General features: G+C 35.6%; 1 protein-coding gene across 2 annotated transcripts in view; it reads left to right on the top strand.

Moving 5' to 3' along the window:
• NBEA (neurobeachin) overlaps positions 1 to 26,592 on the top strand; it is a 609,882-nt gene that overhangs the window by 551,489 nt on the left and 31,801 nt on the right. For both annotated transcript variants that reach the window (XM_024755508.1, XM_024755505.1), the window contains 2 exons: positions 3,200 to 3,352; positions 19,450 to 19,617. In XM_024755508.1, the coding sequence (XP_024611276.1) occupies positions 3,200 to 3,352; positions 19,450 to 19,617 (321 nt within the window). The remainder of the gene's footprint in view (positions 1 to 3,199; positions 3,353 to 19,449; positions 19,618 to 26,592) is intronic.

The following is a 26,592-nucleotide window of genomic DNA, read 5'->3' as shown; positions in this document are numbered from 1 at the left end:
ATACATTTTCCCCATAGACTAGACTATGAATTACTTAAAGGTAAGGCCATGATTGTTCATTATTTGTTTTCTTAGTACCCATTACAATGCCTGGTACTCAAACTTTACTACATGAATAAATAAATACCAGGGTATTATATAATGGGTTTTAGAGAGATTTCTATTTAAATGGTTTAAATAGAAGAAAAATTATGATTCTTAAAAAACTAAGCTCTGCTTATCCAGAAAATTCATTTACACAAATCTGTTCAAACACCCATAATGCTGGAGAAAATAAACATGATTATATTTTTCTATGGTTCACATTTGTTATCATAAGAATGGATAATGATCAAATTCTCACAGAGGATTGCTAAGATAAACACTTATGCTATAGCAGATAAATGTTGGTTTTAGCAGGAGAACCCATAAAGAGAACACTTTTTTTAAAATTAATTTTTATTGGAGTATAGTTGCTTTACAATGTTGTGTTAGTTTCTACTGTACAGCAAAATGAATCAGCTATACATATACATACATCCCCTCTTTTTTGGACTTCCTTCCCATTTAGGTCACCACAGTGCATTAAGTAGAGTTCCCCCATTTGTTCTCTATTTTATGCATAATATCAATAGTGTATTTATGTCAATCCCAGTCTCCCAATTCCTCCCACCCCCCGCCCTTTCCCCCTGGGTATCCATACATTGGTTCTCTACATCTTTGTCTCTATTTCCGCTTTGCAAATAAGATCATCTATACCGTTTTGCTAGATTCCACATATATGTGTTAATATACGATATTTGTTTTTCTTTCTGACTTACTTCATTCTGTATGACACTCTCTAGGTCCATCCACCTCTCTACCAATTACCCAGTTTCACTCCTTTTTATGGCTGAGTAAGATTCCATTGTACATATGTGCCACATCTTCTTTATCCATTCACCTGTTGATGGACATTTAGGTTGCTTCCATGTCCTGGCTATTGTAAATAGTGCTGCAGTGAACATTGGGATGCATGTATGTGTCTTTTTGAATTACAGTTTTCTCTGGGTATATGCCCAGTAGTGGGGATTGCTGGGTCATATGGTATTTTTAGTTTTTTAAGCACCCTCCATACTGTTCTCCATAGTGGCTGTATGAATTTACATTCCCACCAACAGTTCAAGAGGGTTCCCTTTTCTCCACCCTCTCCAGCATTTATTGTTTGTAGATTTTTTGATGATAGCCATTCTGACCTGTGTGAGGTGATACCTCATTGTAGTTTTCATTTGCATTTCTCTAATGATTAGTGATGTTGAGCATCTTGTCATGCGTTTGTTGGCCATCTGTATGTCTTCTTTGGAAAAATGTCTGTTTAGGTCTTCTGCCCATTTTTGGATTGGGTTGTTTGTTTTATTGATATTGAGCTGCATGAGCTGTTTTTATTATTTTGGAGATTAATCCTGTGTCAGTTGCTTCATATGCAAATATTTTCTCCCATTCTAAGGGTTGTCTTTTCATCTTGTTTATGGTTCCCTTTGCTGTGCAAAAGCTTTTAAGTTTAATTAGGTCCCATTTGTTTTTTGGTTTTTTTTCATTACTCTAGGAGGTGGGTCAAAAAAGATCTTGCTGCAATTTATGTCAAAAAGTGTTCTACCTATGCTTTCCTCTAAGAGTTTTATAGTGTCTGGCCTTAAATTTAGGTCTTTAATCCATTTTGAGTTTATTTTTGTATATGGTGTTAGGGAGTGTTCTAATTTCATTCTTTTACATGTAGCTGCCCAGTTTTCCCATCACCACTTATTGAAGAGGCTGTCTTTTCTACATTATATATTCTTGCCTCCTTTTCATAGATTAGTTGACCATAGGTGCGTGGGTTTATCTCTGGGCTTTCTCTCCTGTTCCATTGATCTATATTTCTGTTTTTGTGCCAGTACCATACTGTCTTGATTACTGTAGCTTTGTAGTATATTCTGAAGTCAGGGAGCCTGATTCCTCCAGCTCTGTTTTTCTTCCTCCAGATTGCTTTGGCTATTCATGGTCTTTCGTGTTTCCATACAAATTGTAAAATGTTTTGTTCTAGTTCTGTGAAAAATGCCATTGGTAATTTGATAAAGGGAACACTTTTGTGTATGCTTTTCTTGAGCTGAAGAATCCAGTTTATTTGAAGACCTCAGTGTCTGGTGTTTTTTTTCTTTTTTGGTGGGCGTGGTTGTTTATTTTTTAGCTTTTCTGTTTATCACTATATATTCCAAAGTGAGATTCAAATTTCGGGTACTATGCCATCCATGTCAGACATGTTACACAAATAAATGTTCTTATGCTTTTCACAAATAAAGTTAATTTAACCCTCATCTTGATATTTGAAAAGATCAGTATTTTTCATAGTATTGATGGTAAACATAAAACTACCATGTTTTTTGTTTTCATTTCCTCAATTTGTTGTGTTTTTTTTTTTAAAAAGGGCAACAAATTAAAACTTTTAAGGTCATAAAATCAATTCATTCCTGTATCATATTTATTCTAAAGTTACATAAACCACATATTAGATGTGCATCAAACACAAGTTTGCCTTGAACCCAGTTGTTAATGCCATACTTACATACAAGTAACACAAGTTATCTTTGCATTCAAGTTAAGAACTCAGTATTCAAGTGGCATGCATTAAATATTTAAACTTATTATGTTGCATATTATCTCTTATTGTATTTAGTGGTAGGTATAAAAACAATTTATTTTGCCAAATTATAAAACAAAACAATGAGTCTCTTCATAAAAATCATGTATTGTAATTGCCAGTGGAGTCAAAAAGAAAAGTAGAAGACATTACATGATTTTTAACCAATACTGGCAACACCTTTTTTGAATTTGGATATTTTATTAATAGCATTTGGAAAAGTTTGTTGAACAGCACAGACTTGTAGGTATAGCCTTATATATTTGTTCACTGATACTATTGGGAATATTGTTGATTCTGTAACCCATTTCTCTTAACTAATTTGTGGCAAGATAAGATTGAAAATCTTATAAACATAAATTATCAAGCATATTGTTCAAGAAAAATGTTTGCCTTCTTTTCCTAGACTCCTATCTAAAGAAAATTAAATAAAGAATGGAACTAAGTAATAAAATATTGAATTTAAGTAAAGAAATTAATTCTGTTTACAGTTGTTATAAATTAATACTTTCATTCAACTGATTTTTAAAATGGTTTAATATGCTACATTTTTATTCCTGGCAGGAACTAATTCCAGAGTTCTATTACCTACCGGAGATGTTCGTCAACAGTAATGGATATAATCTTGGAGTCAGAGAAGATGAAGTGGTGGTAAATGATGTTGATCTTCCCCCTTGGGCAAAAAAACCTGAAGACTTTGTACGGATCAACAGGATGGTAAGAGCGATTTTGTTTTTGCTTGAGCAGTCACAAGGAAGTAAAAAATATTCTGTAGTTTAGTTTTCAGCTACTAACAAATTGTCTTTTAACATCTATAAATACAAGGCTAAATTTTTGAGAAAGAAAGCATTTTACTGTTGTCTTTTGACAGCAGTTCTTTATTGTAGAGTGGATTTTCCTTTCATGAAGACTAATAAAGGAATGGTAATTCAGTTATATTTGCTCCCTTAGGAGAAGACAATCAGATGAGCATCTGTTGACTAATGTATTCTAAAATGGTCGAAATTGATGCCCATTCCTTATTTTTGTCTATTGGCTAAATCTGCACTCTTTTTTCACTCATAAAATACTCAAAACAAAATAATGTACATTTAGAACATATTTGTATGTAGGAAATTATAAGCTGTGAAACATACCTTAAAATGTAATATACTTGACTAAGAGAACACCCATCTTGTAAACATTCTTAGATAGAAAATGTCATTACTTTTTGAATCTGTATGACAGATGTCTGGGTGTTCAAATAGAAAATGTGTAAATAGAATGTTTGCATGTGGTTATTTTATAGATCTTAATATATTTTATCCATATTTAAGGAGATTTTAATCTCAATGGGGTTACGGTATATGGAAATGAACCACTTTACCAAACGTCTCTAGTGTACTATTGTTCTTGGCCAATTGAGGAATTATATCAATAAAGCCTATGACCCCAAATATGTTTTTAACCCTGTTTCACTCCCAGTTTTTCCAGCTGTCCCATAAATATGTTTTATTTCATTTTGACAGCTTATTTATTTGAATTAGAATCCAAATAAGGTCCACATATTGCAGTGGACCTCACATATCCCTCAGTCTCTTCTTTAGTAAGAGCTGTATAATTCACATATATCACACAGATACAATTCCCATACCATACAAGTCAACCATTTAAAGTAAAGGAAAAAAATCAGTGGGTTTTAGTCTATTCACAGAGTTGTGCAACCATCACCACAGTCACTTATGGACATTTTCATTACCCCATTAAGAAACCCAGTACCCTTTAGCATCTCCCCCTGCCCATTTTCCCCACTCCCCCAACCAGCCCTAGGCAACCACTAATCTACTTTCTGTCTCTAAAGATTTGCCTACCCTGTTTATTTCGCATAAACAGGATCATACAATATGTGGTTCCTTCTTCTACCCCTGATTTTATGTCTCTTTTTGTCACTGTCAGTCACATGCTGCCTTCAATTTTAGAGCTATTTTTCTGTCTCCAAGAAATATTTTACTTTTAATACACTTTATTTTAGAAAGCTGGTACTGAGACAGTAGACCTATGTTTAAAGTTACTGTATAGTTAATCTGTAATCTAGTCTCCCCCTGAGGTAATATCATGTAGTACATAAATTTTATATAGGATTTCTCTCACTTCTCGATCTGGAAATTGGCACTTTCAGGTATATGGCATAATCTCACACCATCTTCTTTAACAACAGATTATCTCTTCAATTTATCTTTTTAATGTGAAGGATTTATACTTTAGTGATGCCTACTTCTAAAGTCTATACTTATTTTTAGAACTGGTTGTTTATTATTACCACAATACCCTTACATACTTGAATACTGGCTATGATATCAGTGTAAGGATACCAGATCCACAAGCTCAACCCTGGAACCCAGTACATACTGAGTTGTGTCTGAGATGTGTCTCTCAGTCACATCATTTCACTGTATATTTCTAGAGCCAAGAACTGTGCCTGCAAGAGTAGTTAGTCACCAGATATTTGCTGTTATGAATGATTGAATGAATCACATGGGGTAATAATCTTAATGATTTTAGCATGTTGTCTAGTTAGGTCCAAACTAGTGTAACAAAATGAATCCTTCACTCAGGCAGGCAAAGTAGCAAAAATTGTTGGACCAAATTTTCTCTTGCTCTGATTAAACACAGGTTTTTATGTGGCTGCTAACAATTAATAAATGCCAGGTGGTTTTATTGGAAAGGATACTTGGGGTTTAAAAGTTTCCTGGCTCTTGAATCTGAGCTTTGCCATTTACTAGCTTCATTGCCCTGAGTAAATTATGGAGCATCTCTGGTTCTCATATTTCTCATCTGTAAAGTGGGACTACCTTATGAGTGTTTTTAAAAAATCATTATTTGTGATAATTCACTTGTACAATTTTAATTATTTTTAGCAAATTTACAGAGTTGTGTGACCATCACCAAAATCTAATTTTAGAACATTTCTTTTGCCCCAGAATTATCCTGTGCCCACCTCCAGCCCCAGACAATCATTAGTCTGCCTTCTCTCTCCATAGGTTTGCCTCTTCAGGACATTTTTCTTAAATAGACCCATACAATATGTGTTCTTTTGTGTTTGATGTCTTTCACTTAGCATAGTTTTTGAGATTCATCCATGTTGTAGCGTATATCAGTTTTTGTTCCTCTTTTTACATAATGATAGTCCACTGTATGGATATACCACATTTTGTTTATCCATTCATCAGTTGATGAACTTTTGAGTTGTTTCCACTTTTTGGCTGTTATGAATAATTCTACTATGAATGTTCACATAGAAGTCTCTATATGGACATGTGTTTTCCTTGCTTTGGGGTATATACCTAGTGATAGAATTTCTGAGTCATGTAGTAAATTTATATTTAGCTTTTTAAGAAATTAACTCTTCTGCAAAGTGACTGTGTATCTTACATTCCCAACAGCAATGTATGACTGTTCCAGTTCCTCCACATCTTCACCAACACTTGTTACTGTCTGTTTTTTTTATTATAGCCATTATTGTGGATGTGAAGTAATATCTCATTACAATTTTAATTTGCATTTCCCTGGTGAATGATGATGTTGAGAATCTCTTCCTGTGTTTATTGGATGCTAAAACATTTTTAGATATATTTTAATAAACATCAGGTAATGATTCATTATAGATACAACTTCTGTGTTCCTCATTAGTGAAAAAGTTTAAACACCCCAGAATTAGTAATTTTATTAATGATATGCCTAATTGAAAAAGAAAAAGCAGTTGTGTTTCTAAACACAAATCCCTAGGGCAGCATCATGCACAGAATTTTTTTAATGTAGGGAAAGATGATTATTATGCATGAGAAATTATCAGATAGTTATTACTGATATAAACTGGACAAGCAGGACTGTACAGTCTTGACTAAACCTGCAGAAAAATCACAGTGCTTCATTCATCTAGTATGTTGGGTACTCATGCAGTCCAGCTAAATAAACTTACCAAATAAATGAAGTTTCTAGATTTTTATAGCTAAGTGAGAACTTTTTTGAACCCTGTTGTGGTTGTTGTTCTAAAATGTATTACTATTTGGTTTTCTACCCTCTTATACAAAGGATGAAACTTCTCTTTATTACCGTAAGTACCCATTATTCTGTGAAGTGATATAATTCCATATCTATTCTTTTTCTATTTTCTTCTTTAGATTGTTGCTATCATCACACTTTCCTTTAATGGCCATAGTGATTCGAATTTTTCTTATAATCTCTAGTCTGCAAAATCAGACAGTCAAACTTATCAAGGCCTTATGATAAACAAGAGTCAGTCGAGTGCTAACAGAGGCCCTAGGGGAAGTGTAAACTTTATAGCTTTGGAGGAGAGTGACTGTCTTCTACCTCAGGTTTCATTGGCCATTGTTAGAGCAATTCCAGATCTGGGAGTTGGTACTCAAACGTGAAGTGACAAAACCCTCCCTTAGTAAGTGGAATGTTACTCTAGACAGCACCCAGTTTATACCTCTTTTTACGTATAAAGAGCTACATGATGGGGCTAGGACACTCTCCTTTCTTCCAGAGTGTAGTTGCTTACAAGTTTTATCTCTGCTTTCCTCATTCCAAGACTTACAGCTGACAACTGCTGCACAGGAGGTTGGATACCCTAATCTTAGTCACCGTACCCCGTATCCCAGTGGTGGTCCTGAGTCATCCCAATATGACGGCTGACCAAGATAAAATAATGGCAGTAGTGCTTATAACCTATGCCATCTATTGACTTTTATTATTTGTCAAATACTGTGCTAGAGCTTCAGGTGCAATATTCTTTTAATCCTCAAAAAGTCTTCTGAAATGAGAATTATACTGAAACTCAGTGAGGTAAGTTACTTTGTCAAAGATCACCTACTTATTAGAGTGGAGTGTTCCAACCCACGGTCTCCAGGCTCGAGTGAGTAGTGACTTGAGGAGCTGTGGAGAGGGAGAGGGAAAGAAGGAGGGAAGGAAACATGTCTTCTAACTAGCAGCGAGTACCTTGGGGCCAGCAGAAGAAAAGACAGAGATAAGAGGGAATTGACCCCAAACCAGCAGCATGTTCCAGCCTCAGCAGCTCAGCAGACCTGACTTTCTGTGATTCTGTTTCTAACTCTTTATCCCCAAAGTCCTCACCCCATAAGACTTCCTTTCCCAGCCAGTAAAAGCTCGGTTTTAGAACTGAGGAAGTCCCAAGTCCCACCACCCATCGAGTGTTGGAAGAAGGCTATCTTCCAACTCTACAAAATGGAGGAAATGTCATTATTTTACATGTTAAACTTTATAGTCACACACAGGATTTGAGACCCGGAGCAGACCTTTATTTGAATAAGCAGACTGAGACACAGAAAGGCAAAGTGACTGACCCCAGGTCTGGACCCAAGTGCCTTTTCTTACTCACCGTGCCTGGCATCACAAGTTGGCACTCTGAATGTCATGTCCCCTATACCCATTTACAGACTTTAAAAGTTCACCTATATTTTAAACAAAATATGGCTTTATAGATCGACTTGAGAATCAATCCAGATTAGACTAATACTGTTTCTACTGCAATATATGTTCCAAACACCAAATTAGAAAGCACTTTGAAATACAGCCTGTGTGTTATTTGCAAACTATCTGGATCTAAGCATGGATGACCTCCAAACACCTAATTTGACTTACGATTCAGATTTCATCAGTGACACTCTGGCCTGTCTTATTATTCACGCGATCACCACATAAGAGTTTTTAGAAATCCCTTTTCCTTAGAAATACCTGATTCTCACAAAATGGTCTCATATCATTTGGATTTTAAGAGAATTAGCAGATTATTCATTGAAAGATACAGCCCGAGAAAGGATCATAACACTGTAAAAACAATTTAAACTCTAAAATAGATTTTCCCCTCTTATTTTAAGAGAGAATAAAATACACAAAGGCAAATTTTGAGTAATAAATTATTTTTTATATATTTATAGTTGCTCAGAGTACTTCTATTGCACATAAATATAATATAATAAATAATTTACTCCCGGTCCTAACATTACCAGTTCAAGAACTGACTTCTGTTTACGCGCCTCTTAGCTCTTATATTTTGTCTTTCTAGGAGCTGAAGCACTGCTGAGCAAACTTTAAGTCAGAACACAGTGCTTCTTCAAGATAAATCTCACTGTTTAGTATCACTGTAAACACATATTCCTCGACCTTTGTGCTCAGTGTACTAGGAACTATAAGGATTGCGTATGATACGGTGAAGTAACTGTTCCTCAAAGATTTGCTTTCATCTGTTCAAAAGAATAAGTTTTTATAACTAAAGTATGAGAGAGAAACACTTGTGCATTTCTGAAAATGTCATAAAACATTTTCAGAAACGAATGGTATATTTTTATTGTAAGTAATAAGTTCCAACTTGGCTCCATGAAGAAATGAAAGAAGCAAGGCACTTTTTTTCTCTATTCAAAACCAAATTCTTGGTATCTTATAGTCATTATGAATTTGGTAAGACTTGTGAACTAAACCTTTACTCCATGGAATGAAAGGTTTTACACAAAATTCTGCTTATTTGGGAAAATCAAACTGCCCCAGTCTTGGTTCCCTGGGACACCAGGAGGCAATGACAGGTTAAACTGATCCTATGTAGCAAGTGCCTAGCCAGCACGTAACAGGTGGCTTGAGAAGTGGTTATTCTTTGTCTTCTTTCCCTGGGTTTTCCTTGAAGGGACTCTACAGAATAGAAAGGGAAAGCTACCATGTGTATCAAAAGATTCTGTGTCTGTAGCTGCCGTTCTTGGTGCATCAGAATTGAGCTAAAGGGCAGACCCAAGCTATTGCCTCTGGGAAGAGTGTTAAAGCATCAGAGCTATCAAAAGTCACGTTACAAAATGTAGCCACGTGTGTCTACAGCTGCTCTCCTGTCTCAGTGTCTCCTGTACTTTTCTTTAACTTGAAGTTTTCCTTCACAGCACCCTATGTATGGTTTCCTTTGCTCCAACCTCTGGTCCATTTTCCCGTCATACTGATGGGAAATAATCATACTGATGTTATGAAGAAATAAGGCCAGCCATCTGTGTTAAAACTGGAAAATGTAACCAATTATCTACCTATCTTCTTTTTTTGCTGAAGAAATATTGACTTGATGAATATTTCTATAATTACCTGCATGATAATATAAAATATAGAAGTCTTTAAATTTTCATAAGCTTTCCATAAATTCCATGAATACAACATCCACCTTTTATTATTATTTTGTAGCATTGAAAGTTTCTAACTTTATACTGGCTGGGTAGCTCATACAGGATTTAGTGCTTATGAAATGGAATGGGTTTAGAGAAAATGCGCTCTAGTATATTTATAATTTGGACTGGGATTATCTTCAGTTATTTGATGGAGTTCTTTGTAATGAGCCTAAAGTATAAAATGAAAATGTCATATAGCCCAAAGAAATGGCATTCACAGTGGTAAAAAAGCCTTCGGCTCTTGTGTGGATTAGTATTCTGTATCCGTACAAAGGAGCATTCCCTCCTTCTTCTCTCAAGCTGTCATTAAGAAATTCAAGGCAAAGAAGACAAAAATAATGTTATAAAAAGGGATGGTATCATTGATTATAAATGATCAGCTTCATTATCCCGTGCCAGCAATTAAAAAGGCATTTGATGCATTTGTAGACGCCTTTACGTGCTGAGAACCTCATTCACTTTTCTTAAAATGAAACAATACTTTGAATTTTTAATGATGTACTTCTTTTAGTCTGTTGTTTTTTTATTTATAGACAACAATATATATAATTGGTTAGAGTTGTTTGTATTTTGTAAATACGGTGACACGGTTTGTGTTTCACTGAAGAACTGTGAAATTCAAAATTTGGTTTCATTAGCAAACCTAGAAAGGTGATAGAGACACTTTTAGTAGACATTTCAATAAATTCTCAGTGCATTGAGTTCATACATCAAGAACTGGTTTAATTTATCCACATGAAGCTAGGCTGATTGCGACCAACTCAGTCATGAAACATTAATAAAGCACTGTGTTCAGTTCTAACGTGATTATAATCTGACCTCCTCACGAAGGGCAGAAATAGAAAGTATGTCTGATAGCATTACCTTAATGCTGGGTTCATCAATCATAATCTGCCCTTTTTAAAAATTTGTTTCAGAAAAAGGCTGGTCTCGGATGTGCACTACTAATCTCTCCAGCCCTCCGCCCGGCATGTTCCTGGTGCCATGGGACCAGGCGCAGACCGTTCTGTCCGCAGGGCGGGACGCAGCACTCTGAGGCAGAGAGCACAGTGGGGTGTGGTTTTGCTTTGACTGTATTACATCCTTTATTAGATTCTCGCTTTTTAAGGAAAAAGTCTCTTTTGTGATAGGCAAAAATGTGCATTTAGGGTATATTGTACTGAAAAAATACCTTGCTCAAAAACGAAGTTTAAGCAAATAGCATAACATAAGAATTTTTGGAAGTCTTTGGCAGCATCTTAAAATGTTGAGATGGAAAAGTATATATACTGCAATAGATATCTTGTATGTGGGTGCCTGCCCTGCCACCTGTTGGCCGGGACACTGGATGGATAAGACATCCTTATCTCTTGGAGCTTCACAGTCTCCCTGATCTCTGAAACTGGGGATTTGCTCATTACATAAACCTTTATTGAGAGCCAGTTCTGAGTAAGGTATTATGGAAAACACAAAGAAGAGTTGGCCATGAATCCTACTCTAAGTAAGGCTAGAGTAAAGCAGAGAAATCCCTTCATTTACCCCCATCATTGAGGGCTTGTTACTGTCTTCAGACCGCTCTAGGCTCTGGAGACACAAGCGTGAGCCACGCAGCCAGTGGCCTTCAGGAGCTCACACTTCAGTTAGGAACCCGCATGAATAAACATACAGCCTCAGTCAACGCTCAGTCAACAGATCATTATTGAGCGTTGCAGGCGCTATTTTATGTGTTTGGAGTATACTGGTGAAACAACAGACAAAGATCTCGGCCCTCATGGAGCTTACTTTTGATCAAAGAGAGACAGACAATCAACAGAAATTAATAAGTAAAATATCTAGAACGTTAGCAGGTGATCAGTACTGTGGAAAAAAGAAGTGCAAAGCAAGGGGATCAGAAATACAAGGGTGGACGGTCAGGATCCCCTCACTGTGATGGTGAGACTTGAACTAAGACCTGCAGGACGTGAGAGAGTGACCCAGAGACTCTTCCTGTCCTGGGAAAAGAGCAGTGAAGGCAGAGGGAACTACCGGGCCAAGGCCCTGTGGCAGAGGTGTGCTTGGCAAGGAAGCCAGTGGGCTGGGGTAGGATAAACACGGAGCGCACAGTAGGAGGAGAGGACTGAGTGGTAACAGATGCAAATCACATATGGCCTTGAAGGCCATTGAAACACTTTGCATTTTTACTCTGAGTGAAATCAAGAGTCGTTGCAGTGCTTTAAGCAGACGAGTTCTATGATTTTGCTGTGCTGTGAGAGGATCACTTGGGCTGCAGCGATGGGAATGAACTGTTGAGGCACAGGGTAGCATCAGGCACGTCTGTCAGGAGGTATTGTGAGAGATGATGGTGGCTTGGACCAGCATGGTGGCAGTGAAGGTAGTAAGAAATTAATCAATTCTGGATGTATTTTCAAGTTACAGACAACAGTTTCCCTCTGCAACTTCCTAGTAGTGACCTTTTTCCCTTAGATTTCTCTAGTCCTACAGAGCCAGGTAAAAGGAGAGGTGGGGGCCAGGTGTGCTGAGTGGTGATGGCTAGAGCAGCAGAGATGGATTACTTTCTAGAAGAAGTAATTCTTCTGGAAAAAGAATGGGGTGGGGAATAACTCTAATATCATCGTATTAGAGTTTTAGCAGAAATTCGAGCAGCAGGAAAAGCCCAAGTCAACATGTTTATCTTCCACCAAACTGTGATCTTTTTGAGATGTGGCACACTTATTCATGTGTATATCCTCCAAGGCTAGCATCTGACATGTGGTAGGTGGTCAGTAATTTGGGCCTGGGGAGAGTTTAGGCTGTATTCACCTTGATTATTTGCATTTCAGTGGGATGTGTTCCTGGTGATCAGAGATTTTGTCTTGTTTCTCACAGTATCCCTGGGGCCTAGAATAATTCCTGGCACATAGGAGGTGCTCCATATTGAGTGAATGAATGATGAACGAATGAACAAACGAATGACTGATCCCTCTGTTTGAGATCATCTTCCCTCAGGTGTCCTTACAGTTTACTTCCTCATTGTAGTCCTTAATTGTCACAAACTCAAGGAAGCCTTCTCTCACTTCCTCCTCTAAATTAGCAATCCCCTCCCCATCCATACATACCTCTTAACTTTCTTTCCTGTCTTTCTCCTTTCCTTAGCATTTATCACCTTCAGACATACTCTCTTACTAATTACTATTACTAGTCTCTCCTCACTACAGTGTAAACTTTCTGACAGGGACTTTGGTTTCACGTATTCACTGCTGTGATCCTAGGGTCTAGAATAGTGTTTGGCACATAGCAGATGGTCAGTCAATATTTGTTGAATGAATGAATGAATGAATTTCCCACCCCCACCCTCACTTCCTGACATTTATTTTCTTCCTTCTTGTGACCAACACATCTTTCCCATTGCTTAAATAATCAGCCAATAAATATTTATTAAATATTTATCATTTAATGCTGAGTTAGGAACTATAGGAAATGTAAAAGAAGCATTAGGTATAGTCCCTAAGTTCCAGATGCTTGGATGCTAATTGAGAATATAGTATGGCATGTTTGAAACAATTAAGTGTTAATTGGTAATAACCCCATTCCCTTTGTCTAGCAGTTTACAATTTATATGCAAATTGATTTTCACAAGTAAGTTTGTATACATTATTTACTACATTAAACAGGAGGGTACTGATGGTAAGTGTCATAGAAATTCATAGAAGACTTCATAGACTCTGAGCTGGAGAACTCAGGAAACAGACATTGGGCTTGAGTGAGGATGGCTGGGACATGAAGAGGAAGCAGGAGGATGAAATGCTTTCACGTTATGGTGAAAGGAGCAACAAAGGTTCAGAGGTCATACCAGCTACTAATGTGCCGGGGCTGTAAACTGTGCTGCTGGAGCCAAGAATTTGTATCTAGAAGCCCAAAGAAATCATGGGGTAGGGTTGGATCAAGGTTTGAAAGTCCTTAGGGGTCAAGTAAAGTTTACACTGAATGTGTTATGCTAGGAGGAACCTTGGAAGATTTGAAATCGAGGATGACAGTAAGAGCATGATGGTTTCAAAAGTCTGTTCCACCAGCAGGGTGCAAGCCCCCGAGTAGAGGAAGAGGTCAAAGTCTATTGCAATAGCCCATGTGGAGAGCAATGAGAGCTAAGACTAGGATGGTGCTAGTGGGAATGGAAAATAATCCACTGTATTATACACCCAGGAAGCAATCAAGTAAGAGAATAATTTAAGCCCCCCCAAATAAACATTTAAAACAACTATGTTACCTTTATTTAAAATAATTAAATCTTTCACTGGGTAATAGCTATAATTTCAATTTAATCGTGAAGAGAAGCCAGTATAGACACTACAGAAGAAATAGCAATGTGATTTTCTAAGTGTCCACTGGAATATATGCAACTCTATTTGGAGAATTTTTTCAATATCAGAAGCAGATTTTTGAGGCAACAAGAGAAAGGGCTTGGAAATGTTCTTGGTATGGTCCAGAAGGAGAGAGAGAAATGCAGTATTCTTAAATAGAAGGATTCTGGAGAAAACAAAATTCTCTCCTCACAGTTCATTCCACTAGCCTAGTTCCCTTTTTCATAAGTTTCTGAGCTGCTTTGTCCTAAACCCGTTAGAGAAAGAATTCTCTACGTTCTAATACCCATGGGACAATATTGAAATTAGATACTAGGTAACTATTATTCATCTAAGAGATATCCTCTCTGGTTTAAATCTCACTCTTTATTTCCTTCCTCCCAGATCCCCAGGGTAGAATTATGGATTGGGAATTGGTTTATCTAGGCTTAAAGCAATTGCTTCTGCTTTTAGGTATGCAAGGAGAGGGTAAAGCAAGCTATTAAGACCATTATAACCCTAATAGCTTAGTAATCAAGTATTTCTTTCTATTCTTCAGTTGTGAGTGTTTGCAATAAGATCTTGTTTCAAAGTCCAAAATAGGTTTGTGCATGAAAACATAGTTCTAAAAAGAACAAATAAGCAGATAGCATGCATTTACTAACAGATTAATACTGTTTAGAATACAGTTAAGTCTCAGTGTCAGGTTTCAGCTTTAGATAGGTCTTTATGCTTTAATTATGTGAAATCTAAAATTCAATTCTTAGATATGCATTTAATTTAGAACCAGATTTAGCTTTTAAATGTTATAACTGGATTTTCTTTGTTTTCTGCAGTGACTAGCAAGACAGTCTCTGTAAGACTATCTGTTTAATCTACTACCTTATTGTTCCTTTGTCATTTAATTTTATAACCCCCCCCAAAAAAACCTGAGGCAAAATTATTTTTTGATTGTTTGTTTGTTGGTTCACTCTGCTACCTAACATATAGAATAGAATAGGGTAACTGTAGACATAGAAATTTTTTAATTTAATTAAAGATTATTATAGATAGCCATGAGCTAATAAGTTTTAAAACTGAGATGAAGTGAATAAATATCTAGAAAAATATAAAACATCAAAATTGACACCAGAAGACTTATAAGCCTTAAAGAAATTTAAGTAGTAAGTCTTCCCAGCCCCTAAAATATCCAAGGCCATATTATTTTACAGGTGAATTCTACCAGATTTTCAAGAGGTAAGGAATTAATTTCTTATGCAAATTATTCCAGAAAACATAATAACAAGCCAGCTCATTTTATGAGGCTGCTGTGATCTTGATTCCAGAGTAGAGGGAAGTAAAGGAAAAAAGAAATAAAGCCATTTCAGGTATGGATATAAATACAAAAACTGTAAATAAAATGCTATCTAACAACCCAACCATTTGTTAAATACATGGTGTGTGTGCGTGTGTGTGTGTGTGTGTGTCTTGACCCTTTTAAGATCAGGAAAAAGACAGTGATGTTCCATGTCATGTCACCCCTGTTATTTAATATAGTTCTCAAGGTTGAGAACAATTATATAAGAAAAATAAAGAAGTTAACTAGTAAGAGTTGCCAGGAACACAATCAACTTATAAAAATCAGTAGCATTTTTCTACATCATTAATAATGGGGTTTAAAATATAATTTTTAAAATATTATAGTTGCATCAAAACTTATGAACTGCCTGGGAATTAACCAAGAATACCCATGTCCTTTACAGTGAAAATATTAATTTTTAAATCTAATATGGTACATAGAAAATTCTGAGACCTTAGATGGGAAAACCTAATATCAATTTTCCCAAATTAATCTATAAATTTATTGGAATCCCAATCAAAATTATTTTGATGTATCTATACACTTATTATAAAAGTTATAGGGGGGCTTTTTCCCAAAAAAAAAAAAAAAAAAAAAAAAAAAAAAGTTATAGGGAAGAATAAAGGTCCACAAATAGCTGAGTTGACTCTCAAAGGAATAAATCTACCAGATATTAAGATATATAAGAAATAAAGATAACAATAGAAATAAAAGGTGCAAAGATCTGGAGACACACATACATATCTAGATAGATGATAGATAAGAAGGTAGGTAGGTAGATAGAGAAAGAAAGCAGAAGGGAGGAAGGGAAGAGGGGAGGAGGGAAGGAACGAATGAATGAATGAAAGAAGGGAGGAAGGATTGTATTGCTTTTTCTAGGTAGATTATTATATTACCTGTAAACAATAGCAGTTTTATATCTTTGTTTCAAACATATATTCACACACTAAAGATGACAGCACACATCACTCAGGAAAGGTGTGTTTGTTTAATAGATGGTATTAGAAAAACTGACTTACTATATTAACAAAAATTATACTGGATCTCTATCTAATACCACATATGAGTGAAAGTGGATTCTAGATAAGGACCAGTATATGAAAAGTAAAACCATAAATATAAAGCTGACACATCAAAGTACAGAAAGTTACCTTTGTTATTTTAAACCAAAATCCAAAAATCATAAACGTAACAAAAAAATTTTTGATTATCTCAAAATTAAGAATTTCTCTTCAACCAAGAGTGACATGGATAAACTTAACAGACATGGGACATTTGGGAGAATGCATTTGCAATGTTTAAAACCAAGAAACAGCTATCTAAAATATATAAAGAACTTCTGCAAAGTAACAACGTAAAAGATAGGAACCTCCAGAAAAGAATGGACGAAGAACCTGAACAGGAAGTATACTGAAGAGGAAACCCACATGGCCAACAAGCATATTAAAAAGCTGTCAAATTCCTCAGTAATCAGAGGAAAACATATTAGAACAACAATGGGATATTGTTTTGTATCTGTTACACAGGCTAATATTAAACGCTGGGATAATACCAGTTGTCAATGGAGATGTGGCCATGTAGAAACTTTCAGGCACTGCTGGAAGGAGGGGAGACAGGGGCAGCCAGTCTGCACTGATGACTCAGACTCAGTTTATGCACATCTAGTGCAGGGACGTATCAGTCCTACTCCAGATTATATGCCCCAAAGAAATTCTCACAAAGAGCCAAACGGGGATGCAAAAGAGGACATTCATCTCAGCATGGTGTCATGGTGAGTTAGAGGCAGTCTAGTGCTCTTTACTGCAGGAGTTCTGAGCAGCTACTGGAAGCAGTAGACTACCTATACACAGGTAGATCCTAAAAAGCAAGGCTAAGTGAAGAAAGTAAGAAACAAAATGAAATCTGTAACCCTATTCCATTTTTATAACTCAAAAATACATACACACAGGAATACATTACATGAGTAGTGTTTTATAAAAACACATGTAAACAAAAGGAGAAACATTAAACAAATTATACGCATTGCCCATGGCAGAGGAAAATGAAAGTTAGTGGTTGGAGATAATAAATAAATGTTTTAAAACTCATGTTAGTGAAAGATGATCATTCCTTCCAACCCTCATCATTGCATTAGGCGTTCAGTTCAGTAACTGTTTTATTCGAATGGAATACGTTTCATTGACCCTTTCTTTCCAAATATGTCTAGTGGTGTCTATAAGATTGATCTGAAATGGTTGCTGCTGAGCTGATTATGTGATTATGTTGGTAAGATCTTCCCTTAAATAATATTTCTGATTTCACTACTATTTTGAATTCCAGTGAACAGACTTGGGCAATAGCGACTCTGTAGTGAACTGCCATTTATTCATTTTTTTCATCCTCTCGTTTATTGTACCATGCACTGAAAACATTACTGAATAATTACCGACTTCTCATTTATACAGATTGACCAAACCGATATGATAGACTTAATCAGTATAGAATTTTAACCAACATCTCTTTTGTATTTTAGTCCCTTTTCCTGTGTTCTAGTCCAAACTATTATGTCAAGACCAATGAGATACAGAGTATAGAAATTCTGTTTAGTTTTAGTATGAAACCTAGCCTTTTATAAAATCTGATTGTTTATATTTCTGAATGAGAAACGTCCACAATAACTGGTGTAAATAAAATACCAAAATTTTTAAAAGGAATAGATAAAAAGGGAGTTTGAGGGGAATAAGTTACTAGTTAAATGTCATCACGGGAAAAGTTGAAAATTATCACTCAGATATTTTGTAGATTAAAAAAATGAAATATTGATATAATTATCAGAGGGTTAATTTAAGAAACCATTTATTGATTAAGTGAATCCAAGCTGGTTTCAGCACCTTAGAAATCAGGGTCACGCAGCCAAAGAATGACTTCATTCACATATTTAATTACAGCTGTAATTTCAAAAATTGTTTTCTACAGCTTTGCATAGTTGAAATTTAAGAAGCTAGCTCTACAGCTTTTTCCTCATGCTGCTGAAATCAGTGTGTCCTTAAAATCAATAAGAAATTGATGATGAATGAGTGCAGGAGGTGAGAGGCACAGTGAGCTACCACAGGTGTGACCAGAACTCCTTGCCTACCTGCCAGGGCCCCTCTAGGAAGTTTATGATGGCTTCTTAAGAACTGAAAAGGTCTCTTTTTTTTTTGACTCTTTATGGAGGTTTCGTATGGTCACTGACTCTCAGTAATTTCCATTCATTTCCCACTGGCTAGCAAACATCTAAAATTACCCACTGGTTCCTAAACAGTGTAATAGCAGAGTTCATTCATAACAGAAGGAAGGCATTCCCTTTTAGTAGTTTTAGAGGTAAATTTGAAGACTTCAGGCAGGAAAATAAGTACATATCAAAGTTTCTAATAAAATTGTTTAGCTTCAAACTAATATTTAAAAATTAGAAATGAAATTGTTGTAAATGGCATTAAAACAGGCATTTCAAATTACTTTTAAACATGAATGTGTCTTCTTTTTTTTTTTTTTTGCGGTACGCGGGCCTCTCACTGTTGTGGCCTCTCCCGTTACGGAGCACAGGCTCTGGACGCGCAGGCTTAGCGGCCATGGCTCACGGACCCAGCCGCTCCGCGGCATGTGGGATCTTCCCGGACCGGGGCACGAACCCGTGTCCCCTGCATTGGCAGGCGGACTCTCAACCACTGCGCCACCAGGGAAGCCCCCATGAATGTGTCTTTTTAAGAAATCTATTTAATATTAAAATTCACATCACATATACAGTTAAGCCAAGAGAACATTAAGTATTTTAGAAAGAAAATTTTCTTTTAGGTCTCTGTTTTATTAGAGGTTGTATTTTGTCACTCCTAAGAATAGGTCTTAATAGGTACAGATAAAATACAGGAATGCAAAGAATGTGTTCTACTTATTTATATAGAATATTTCAAAGTAAGAGAAAGGGAAATTTGCATGGTGTCTTATTTCTGTCTTGACTGATTTCAGGCCCTGGAAAGTGAATTTGTTTCTTGCCAACTCCATCAGTGGATTGACCTTATATTTGGCTACAAGCAGCGAGGACCAGAAGCAGTCCGGGCTGTAAATGTTTTTCACTACTTAACCTATGAAGGCTCTGTGAACCTGGACAGTATCACTGACCCTGTGCTGAGGGAGGTAGGTAATAAGTTGAATATTGTTATGAAAATTTCTGTCATCCCTTCAGCAGAAATGTGGCTTTGCATCTCTTTCTGTATAAATTTCCTTTCAATGTAAATTTTTAGAAAACATAGATTTCAGGTTCTTGACAAATGTGGAAAAGTGAGTGTTATATGTCAAAAACAAGTAATGAGACCACCATGTAGTTCCTTTTTGAAATGCAGATATGTACAATGCACTTCAATATTCCTATCTTGTTTGTTTTACTTCAGCATCTTCACTAAAATGCTTAATGCCTTATGTGTGTTATTAATTAATGAAACCTAGTTGAGTATTTAAATATGAATAGTTCACATTAAAATAATCTGCCAGTATCTATTTTTTAATAAAAGCAGAATTACAGTCTTCTAGACAGAATACTTAAAAAATGCATCAATAAAAAATGGATAAGGTTACAGTATTTTATTCCTATATGTTCTCAAAAATGCATCAATAAAAAAGATGAGGTTATAGTATCTTATTCCTGTGTGTTCTCACCCTGAAATTTTATAGCTAACATTTGGGAATTATATACTATAGTATGTGTATAATTATTTTTTATGAAAATATTCATCAAATATATTATTTAAATCATTTCAACGTTGCACAAAATTATTTCAGATAGGTGAAAGAGTGAAGATGCAACAGCTGCTAGATGAGTCTTGCTTCAAGGAAGCTGTATCCCAGTCTTCCATTCTACCAGATATCTGCCATCTGCTTTATGCAAAAGAAGTAATCACTTCTCCATCTCCAGTCAGTGGAATGCTTTTTTTAGTTTTAATTTTAGAGGTGAAAAACTCATAGATTTGGGAAATAAAGCTCTAAAAGAAAAATTTACATCCATAAAGGTATTTCCTATAGACGTCTATAAAAACAAAATGACTCCATTTGTATGGCTTCAAGCAGAGAAGAGGAAAGGGAAGAGGAGAGCCTCATGACCATTGATCATTGGATCCTTAGGGCTAAATATTTGGAGAACTCATTGCAAGCATATTATTAGGTGCAGTGTTATATACCATGTTGTGTGCGCAAGGAAATGGGGTTATTGCTGAAGCTGGAAGAAAGAGACAGGGACAGAGAATGAATGAGTGAGCGAGGGGCCAGATATTATAAAATTAGTTGGTGAAATAAGGGATTCTCTCTACAGAATAATGTGATTAGTTTGTACACAACTGGGGATTCTAATTCTGAGCTTAATTATTCTCTTAACAATACACCTTTGTTTAACACATGGCCCAGTTTTATAAACATCTTACCAACTATATTCTCCTTTCAGAACCAATACCTTTAGAATCAGATAAAAAAGAAAATAATTGGGATAGCTTATCCTTTTATTCCAAGACCAACTCCAAATGGTTTTTTGACTTTTAAATATCATAGACATTTTTGCTCCTGAATATTTTAGCATACATTTTTGTCCATTATAACATGCTGTCCTTATAAAGAAAGTTACAAGTTAATCCTCTTGGGCAAAATAAAAATATTTTAAGCATATTGTACATAATGAAAGTGCGGGGCAGCATTAAAATTGACTGAAAATAGCAGACCTTTCATATTTAAATGACAGTAAATAAAGAGATAAATGAGAGAATAGAAAGAAAATGGAATTAGAATTGAGACTTTCTTTACACGGATATAGTGTTTATTACTCGAATCTTATAAAAATACCTGCTTCTACAAAATAGCACACCATTGCTTTGGACAGTAATAAAAACTATGTATAATTGTCAAACTCTAGAAATTCCTAATGAAACATTACATGAAAATGCATAATTAAAAAAATATTCTGTTGGAGAGGAGCAGTTCAGCCACAATGTTTGTCATTATATAGGCAATCTGAACAATAATACACTACAGCTCCTGATTACCTCACAGTGAGGCAGATTGGGAGTGCCTTACTCCAGGACTCTCCTTCCAGCATTCCCAGTCTGAGGGCATAATTGCTGAATGCTGAGGTTCCGTTAGAGAAACTCCCAGAGTCATTCTGTGGCATATATGTCCTCCCTCCCCAAGCCCCTCACCCATCTCTCTCACCCAGAAACTCTTCTGTCAGTTCTCAGAATACTAGTGAGGGAGCGCATACCTGGAACGCTGTTACCTTCCTTCCGCCAGGCAGCATGGCTCAAGCACATACCAGCAGAGGCATTCACACTGACCCAGTGGCCCTATGTCAACTCAAGATTGCTTAGGAAGATACTTAGGTGGTCCTTAAGACCACTAGGTAACCACTTAGTACATTGTAGACATAACAGATTAAATGACCTTCCAAGGAATATGAGTTAACCGTCCCTCTCCCCACTCCCCACCCTTACCTCCTCTACCCCACGACTAACATATTTCCATACAAAAAAGTTCTGCATTAACAGGTAAGAACCTGCAAAGGGTGAGAACCCACTTAAATCCTGTGAGCTTCCTCATGTGGCCAAGTCATTTAATGTCCCTCCTCCTCCATTGCTTTCTCTACAAAGGAGGAATAGTACAGAACATACGTTTGCCAGCATAGAAGCATCTAGCATCTGTTGTCACAAGAAAGAGCCCTGTGGATAAGTGGAACGAAGTATAGCATAGTCAATATCTCCTGGTCATTTATTCCCCTTTTCATTTACACTCCCTGTGAGGAGGTGCTGTGCAAATCACACCGCCTTCCATCAGAGCATCAGCGTTGAGCTCCCAGAGGTCTGCTCTGCAGTGCTGTGACTTGAGAGAGTTGCTGTCCACCTAAATGGTCAGACAGAGGCTCTTGGAAAAAATAGTGTTCAAAATGTTAAGCCTTTTATTGAGCTCGGTGCATTCCTTTTATTTGATAATGTTTATCTTAGTATTTTTTAAATGTGAAGATCATTATATTCCACAAAGGTAAAAAGGAAAGCTACAGTTATACTAAACTCCAAGTAGCCTAAGGAAGATGATTTTTTAATGCCTTAATCAAACACTGATTTAAAGGGGAAACATTTAATATACAAAAATCTACATATGTTCCTTTTGTAAAAAAAAAATATATATACACACACACACACACACACATATATATATATATATATATATCCCATAATCTGCCTAGAACTTTGAGCTTTGAAGTTAGTGCTAAAATTTGAGAAATGGCTTGAGGTTATTGATTCATTCTTCCTTGACAGGTGAAATCATGGAGCAGCACTAACCACAGCAATTATGGCATTAAAATGTCAAGAAATTAGAGGTCAGAATAACAGATAATTTTCTTCTCTATGTCAGATTTAAAATTGACATTCTTTGACAGTTTAGGATCTCTGGCTGAGAAAAATATGACAGCTTAACTTATTTTATACTTGTACAGCAGTAATTGATAATAAACTTTATCATGACAGCCTCTGGGCAGAAACATGACAGAACCGTTCTGGTACAAAGCTCTTCGTAATATGTAAACACTAGATCTGTTGGATATTAGATATTATTTAAATTGTCTTAAGTCTTAGCTTTTATCATAATCTTCTAGACACTTTTTTTCATAGATGAGCTCATCTGACTATTTGAGCAGCATTTTTTAAGCATGATACTGAATATCTTTCTTATCCATTCTTACATATTAATAAAAATTATGTGATTTGCTTTATATTTCTACTTACCAAATGATGGCCAAGAACTTCATCCTATGACCTGCTTGGAGAATAAGCTATTCTGGCTTGTTAAGTGTCTGGTCCCATGGTTTTCTAACTCCTTGCTACTCAAATATGGTCCATAGACCAACAGTATCAGCATCACCCGGGAACCTGTTAGAACTTCAGACTCTACTCTCAGGCCTCCCTGACCTAGTAAATCAGCATATGCATTTAAGGAAATCCTTGGGTGACTTGTTTGAGACATTACAGTGTAAGAAGCACTGCTCTACTAAAGGTGTGTTAGAATCATCTGGAAAGCTTTTTTCTTTTTTTTTTTTTTTTTTCCCTACAAAAGTAGAGAGAATGATGCAACAAATCCTCTGGGTGTTCTCATCACCCAGTTTCAAAAATTTTACCTCTTATTTCACCAATATCCTATCGCCACCCCCCTTTACTATTTTCAGATACACATGCCATATCCATCTAGCCCCATCCACTCTCCATTCCCCCCTCCTCCATCTAGAGTGTATCTCAGAATATCCAGGGAGAGGGTTCAAACAGGTTTATTTTGAAAAAAAAATCTCTAGGAATTTTAAAACAACAGAACACTTACTTAGCTTTAGAGATGATATTCTTCTTACTTCTAAAATAATTTCTTTAAATCTAGGGGACTTTTAATGTGCATTTCCATTTTACTAATTTAAGCTGTAAGGTTTCCTTTCTATTTCGTTTATGCTTTTGAATTTGTTAAAACTTTCAACTCAGTAAAACTTCCAGTAACTATAGGGAAAATTTTGAGGTAGCTTTAAGAAATCTTTATCAGTCATTTTTTTGGATCATTTGTTCTAATCACTTTCCAGAAAACATAAATTTTATCAATTTCTGAGAGTTCCAAAGGCACTAGGAGATTATGCCATAGTTAATAGTTGGTTAGTAGAGATTACAAATTAAATGCCACAACAATTATTTACTGTACTCTTATGATGAGTGGAAAATATTTTATTCTAAAATTGTTTTTAAAAATTATCACTCTTACCGTCATGGATATAATTACTCAGCCTCTCTGCCTCAGGGTATGATTCTGTGGTACCTAGCAGTCAATAAAAGATGGTGGAAAGACGGAAATCAGATAATAGGTTATATCACAGCTCCAACATTATTATTTGAGTGACATAAGTAAGTCACTTTAATGGACCTTTGTTTAACCACCTAAAATATGATAACAGAAATGACATCTACCTCATAGGACTGTATTTGAGGATCATAGGAGAAAAGATATGTAAAAATACTTCGTAAAGTATAAAGCACTACCATGGACATTGATTATTACTACCCTAAAACATAATTAAATGAAGTATCTTGGAAGAACTTCTGTTTTAATAATTTATTTCTCTATACCGTCATATCTATAGTCGACACTGCCAAGTTGAAAAATGTTTTAAATGACTTTTCTTTGACCATGAAAGGTATACACAGAAGCCTACCATAAAAGGCTGTTTTGCTGGAAAGTTATTAGAACATATGGGCAATGCAACATTTATTTATTTATACATATCTACTCATTTATCTATTTATGCTGGGAATATCAAAACACTGAATACATTTTAATGTTAACGGTAGTCATAAAAATGTGGTATTTTTAGTCTGATTTTCTGTTACTAATATTTCTTAATCTTAGGCTATATTTTCTTCATTTATCTCTTTCTTTGATCTGACAGGGATAACAAAGTAGTCCTTTGGGTCTGCTATGGTGAAAATATGCCCATAGGAAGTAGAATAGATCACTTCAGTTTTCACTTTATTTTCTTGCTGAAACATTCCTTGCTACTACAGAGAACTGACATGATAGGGCTGTCAAGAACCAAGAAGACAGATGTGTCTTTAACCAAAACATCTGCAATGCTGGCTTTCCTAGAAGATGAACTCATAAAATTCATATGGAAAAAAATTAACCCACTTTTCATCTTGATGATGTAAATGAAGGTGTTTATAGTGACAACATTGATGGCCTCTACAATCACTGCTTATTCTTTCTGTGAATTTGTTATCCCTCTTTCCTTCCCCCATTTCTGACTTCTTTCTTTGATCTGACAAGGGATAACAACACCCCCTCCTGCATCGCTTGAGTGGGTTGTAGCACATATTGTCTGTTTACTGGTGCCATGATGCCCAATTGTCTTCAGATGAGGGAGGTTCAGGGTTCTTCTCCTAGGCAATTATTCTGAGACGTGATGGCAACAAATGATCAACAAAAGGGCTGATAAAGATTTCTTAAACCATCTTAATTTTCTCCCCTATAATTACTAGAAATTTTGCTGAGCTAGAAATGTTAACAAATTCAAAAGCCAAATTAAAATAGAAAGAAAAACCCTACGTTTTAAATTATCGGACTGAAAATACACATTAGGTATTATTTAACATTTAAAGAGTCATTTTGGAAACCACAAGAATATTATGATCCCTAAAACTAGTAAAAGTTCAAATATATCTGTTAATGTGCTTCTCATCCACAGCAATAAGGCATGCATTGAGATGATTCAATGAATAAAGTTTCTATATAGAAATTAGTATCAAGGAAATTAATGACACATTTAATTTCGATAAGTGAATGAATCTTTAATTTAGGTTTATCTTTTCTCCTAATTACTGCAATCCTTAGCTAGTCCATGGTCATCAATCATCCATAGAGAAGCATAAATAATTCAGTTAGTCAAAGAGGGATGTGTGTCATTTATGTGAGATATGCTTTTTCCCCTCATTGTGTTATTTTTATTGTGTGGTGCTGAGAATGCTAATTATTGTTTTTCAGAAATTAACAGCAAACGCTTTTACAAGCATCTAAAGTCATATTTTACACAAGGAAGAAGGGTGAAAATTGCAGCCTGCTGTTTGTAATAGAAATAGCTGGAAGGGCTTTCCTTATCTTCTATTAACATAGATTTCAGTTATATTACACAGTTGTTACCTTAGCATAAATTAACAATTATTCAAAACATATTGCATGCTTCAGTTTGTTGAAGTGGATATTACTCAAGCTAAGTACACAAACATTTCAGTTAGATGTTTAGGACTCACTTTTAAGTGTTTTAAACATATTGATAATGAGCCTATTTAAAGCCATTTGATCTCAATGTAGTATATCTAAATTACTGTTTCCCATTTATATCAAAATCAAAGAAGAGCATTTTGTTCTGCCAAATACATGCAATACTATTTTTAATTTGAATTTAGTTTAATAAAAGTGAATGATTTCATTTTGTAATGTTTATACCAGCACCTGGTGAACCTTTGTCTTGATATCTTCCCGCATACCAAATAAATCTATTTCAACTTTATTATTTTCTTTCCATAATCAGACACTCCAAGCGAACTTATTCCA

This window comes from Neophocaena asiaeorientalis, unplaced genomic scaffold (assembly GCF_003031525.2).
Source record: "Neophocaena asiaeorientalis asiaeorientalis breed wild unplaced genomic scaffold, Neophocaena_asiaeorientalis_V1.1 scaffold59, whole genome shotgun sequence".
NCBI lineage: Eukaryota > Metazoa > Chordata > Mammalia > Artiodactyla > Phocoenidae > Neophocaena > Neophocaena asiaeorientalis.
The sequence above is the reverse complement of the archived record's forward strand: the minus strand, read 5'-3'. Positions and strand labels throughout refer to the sequence as shown.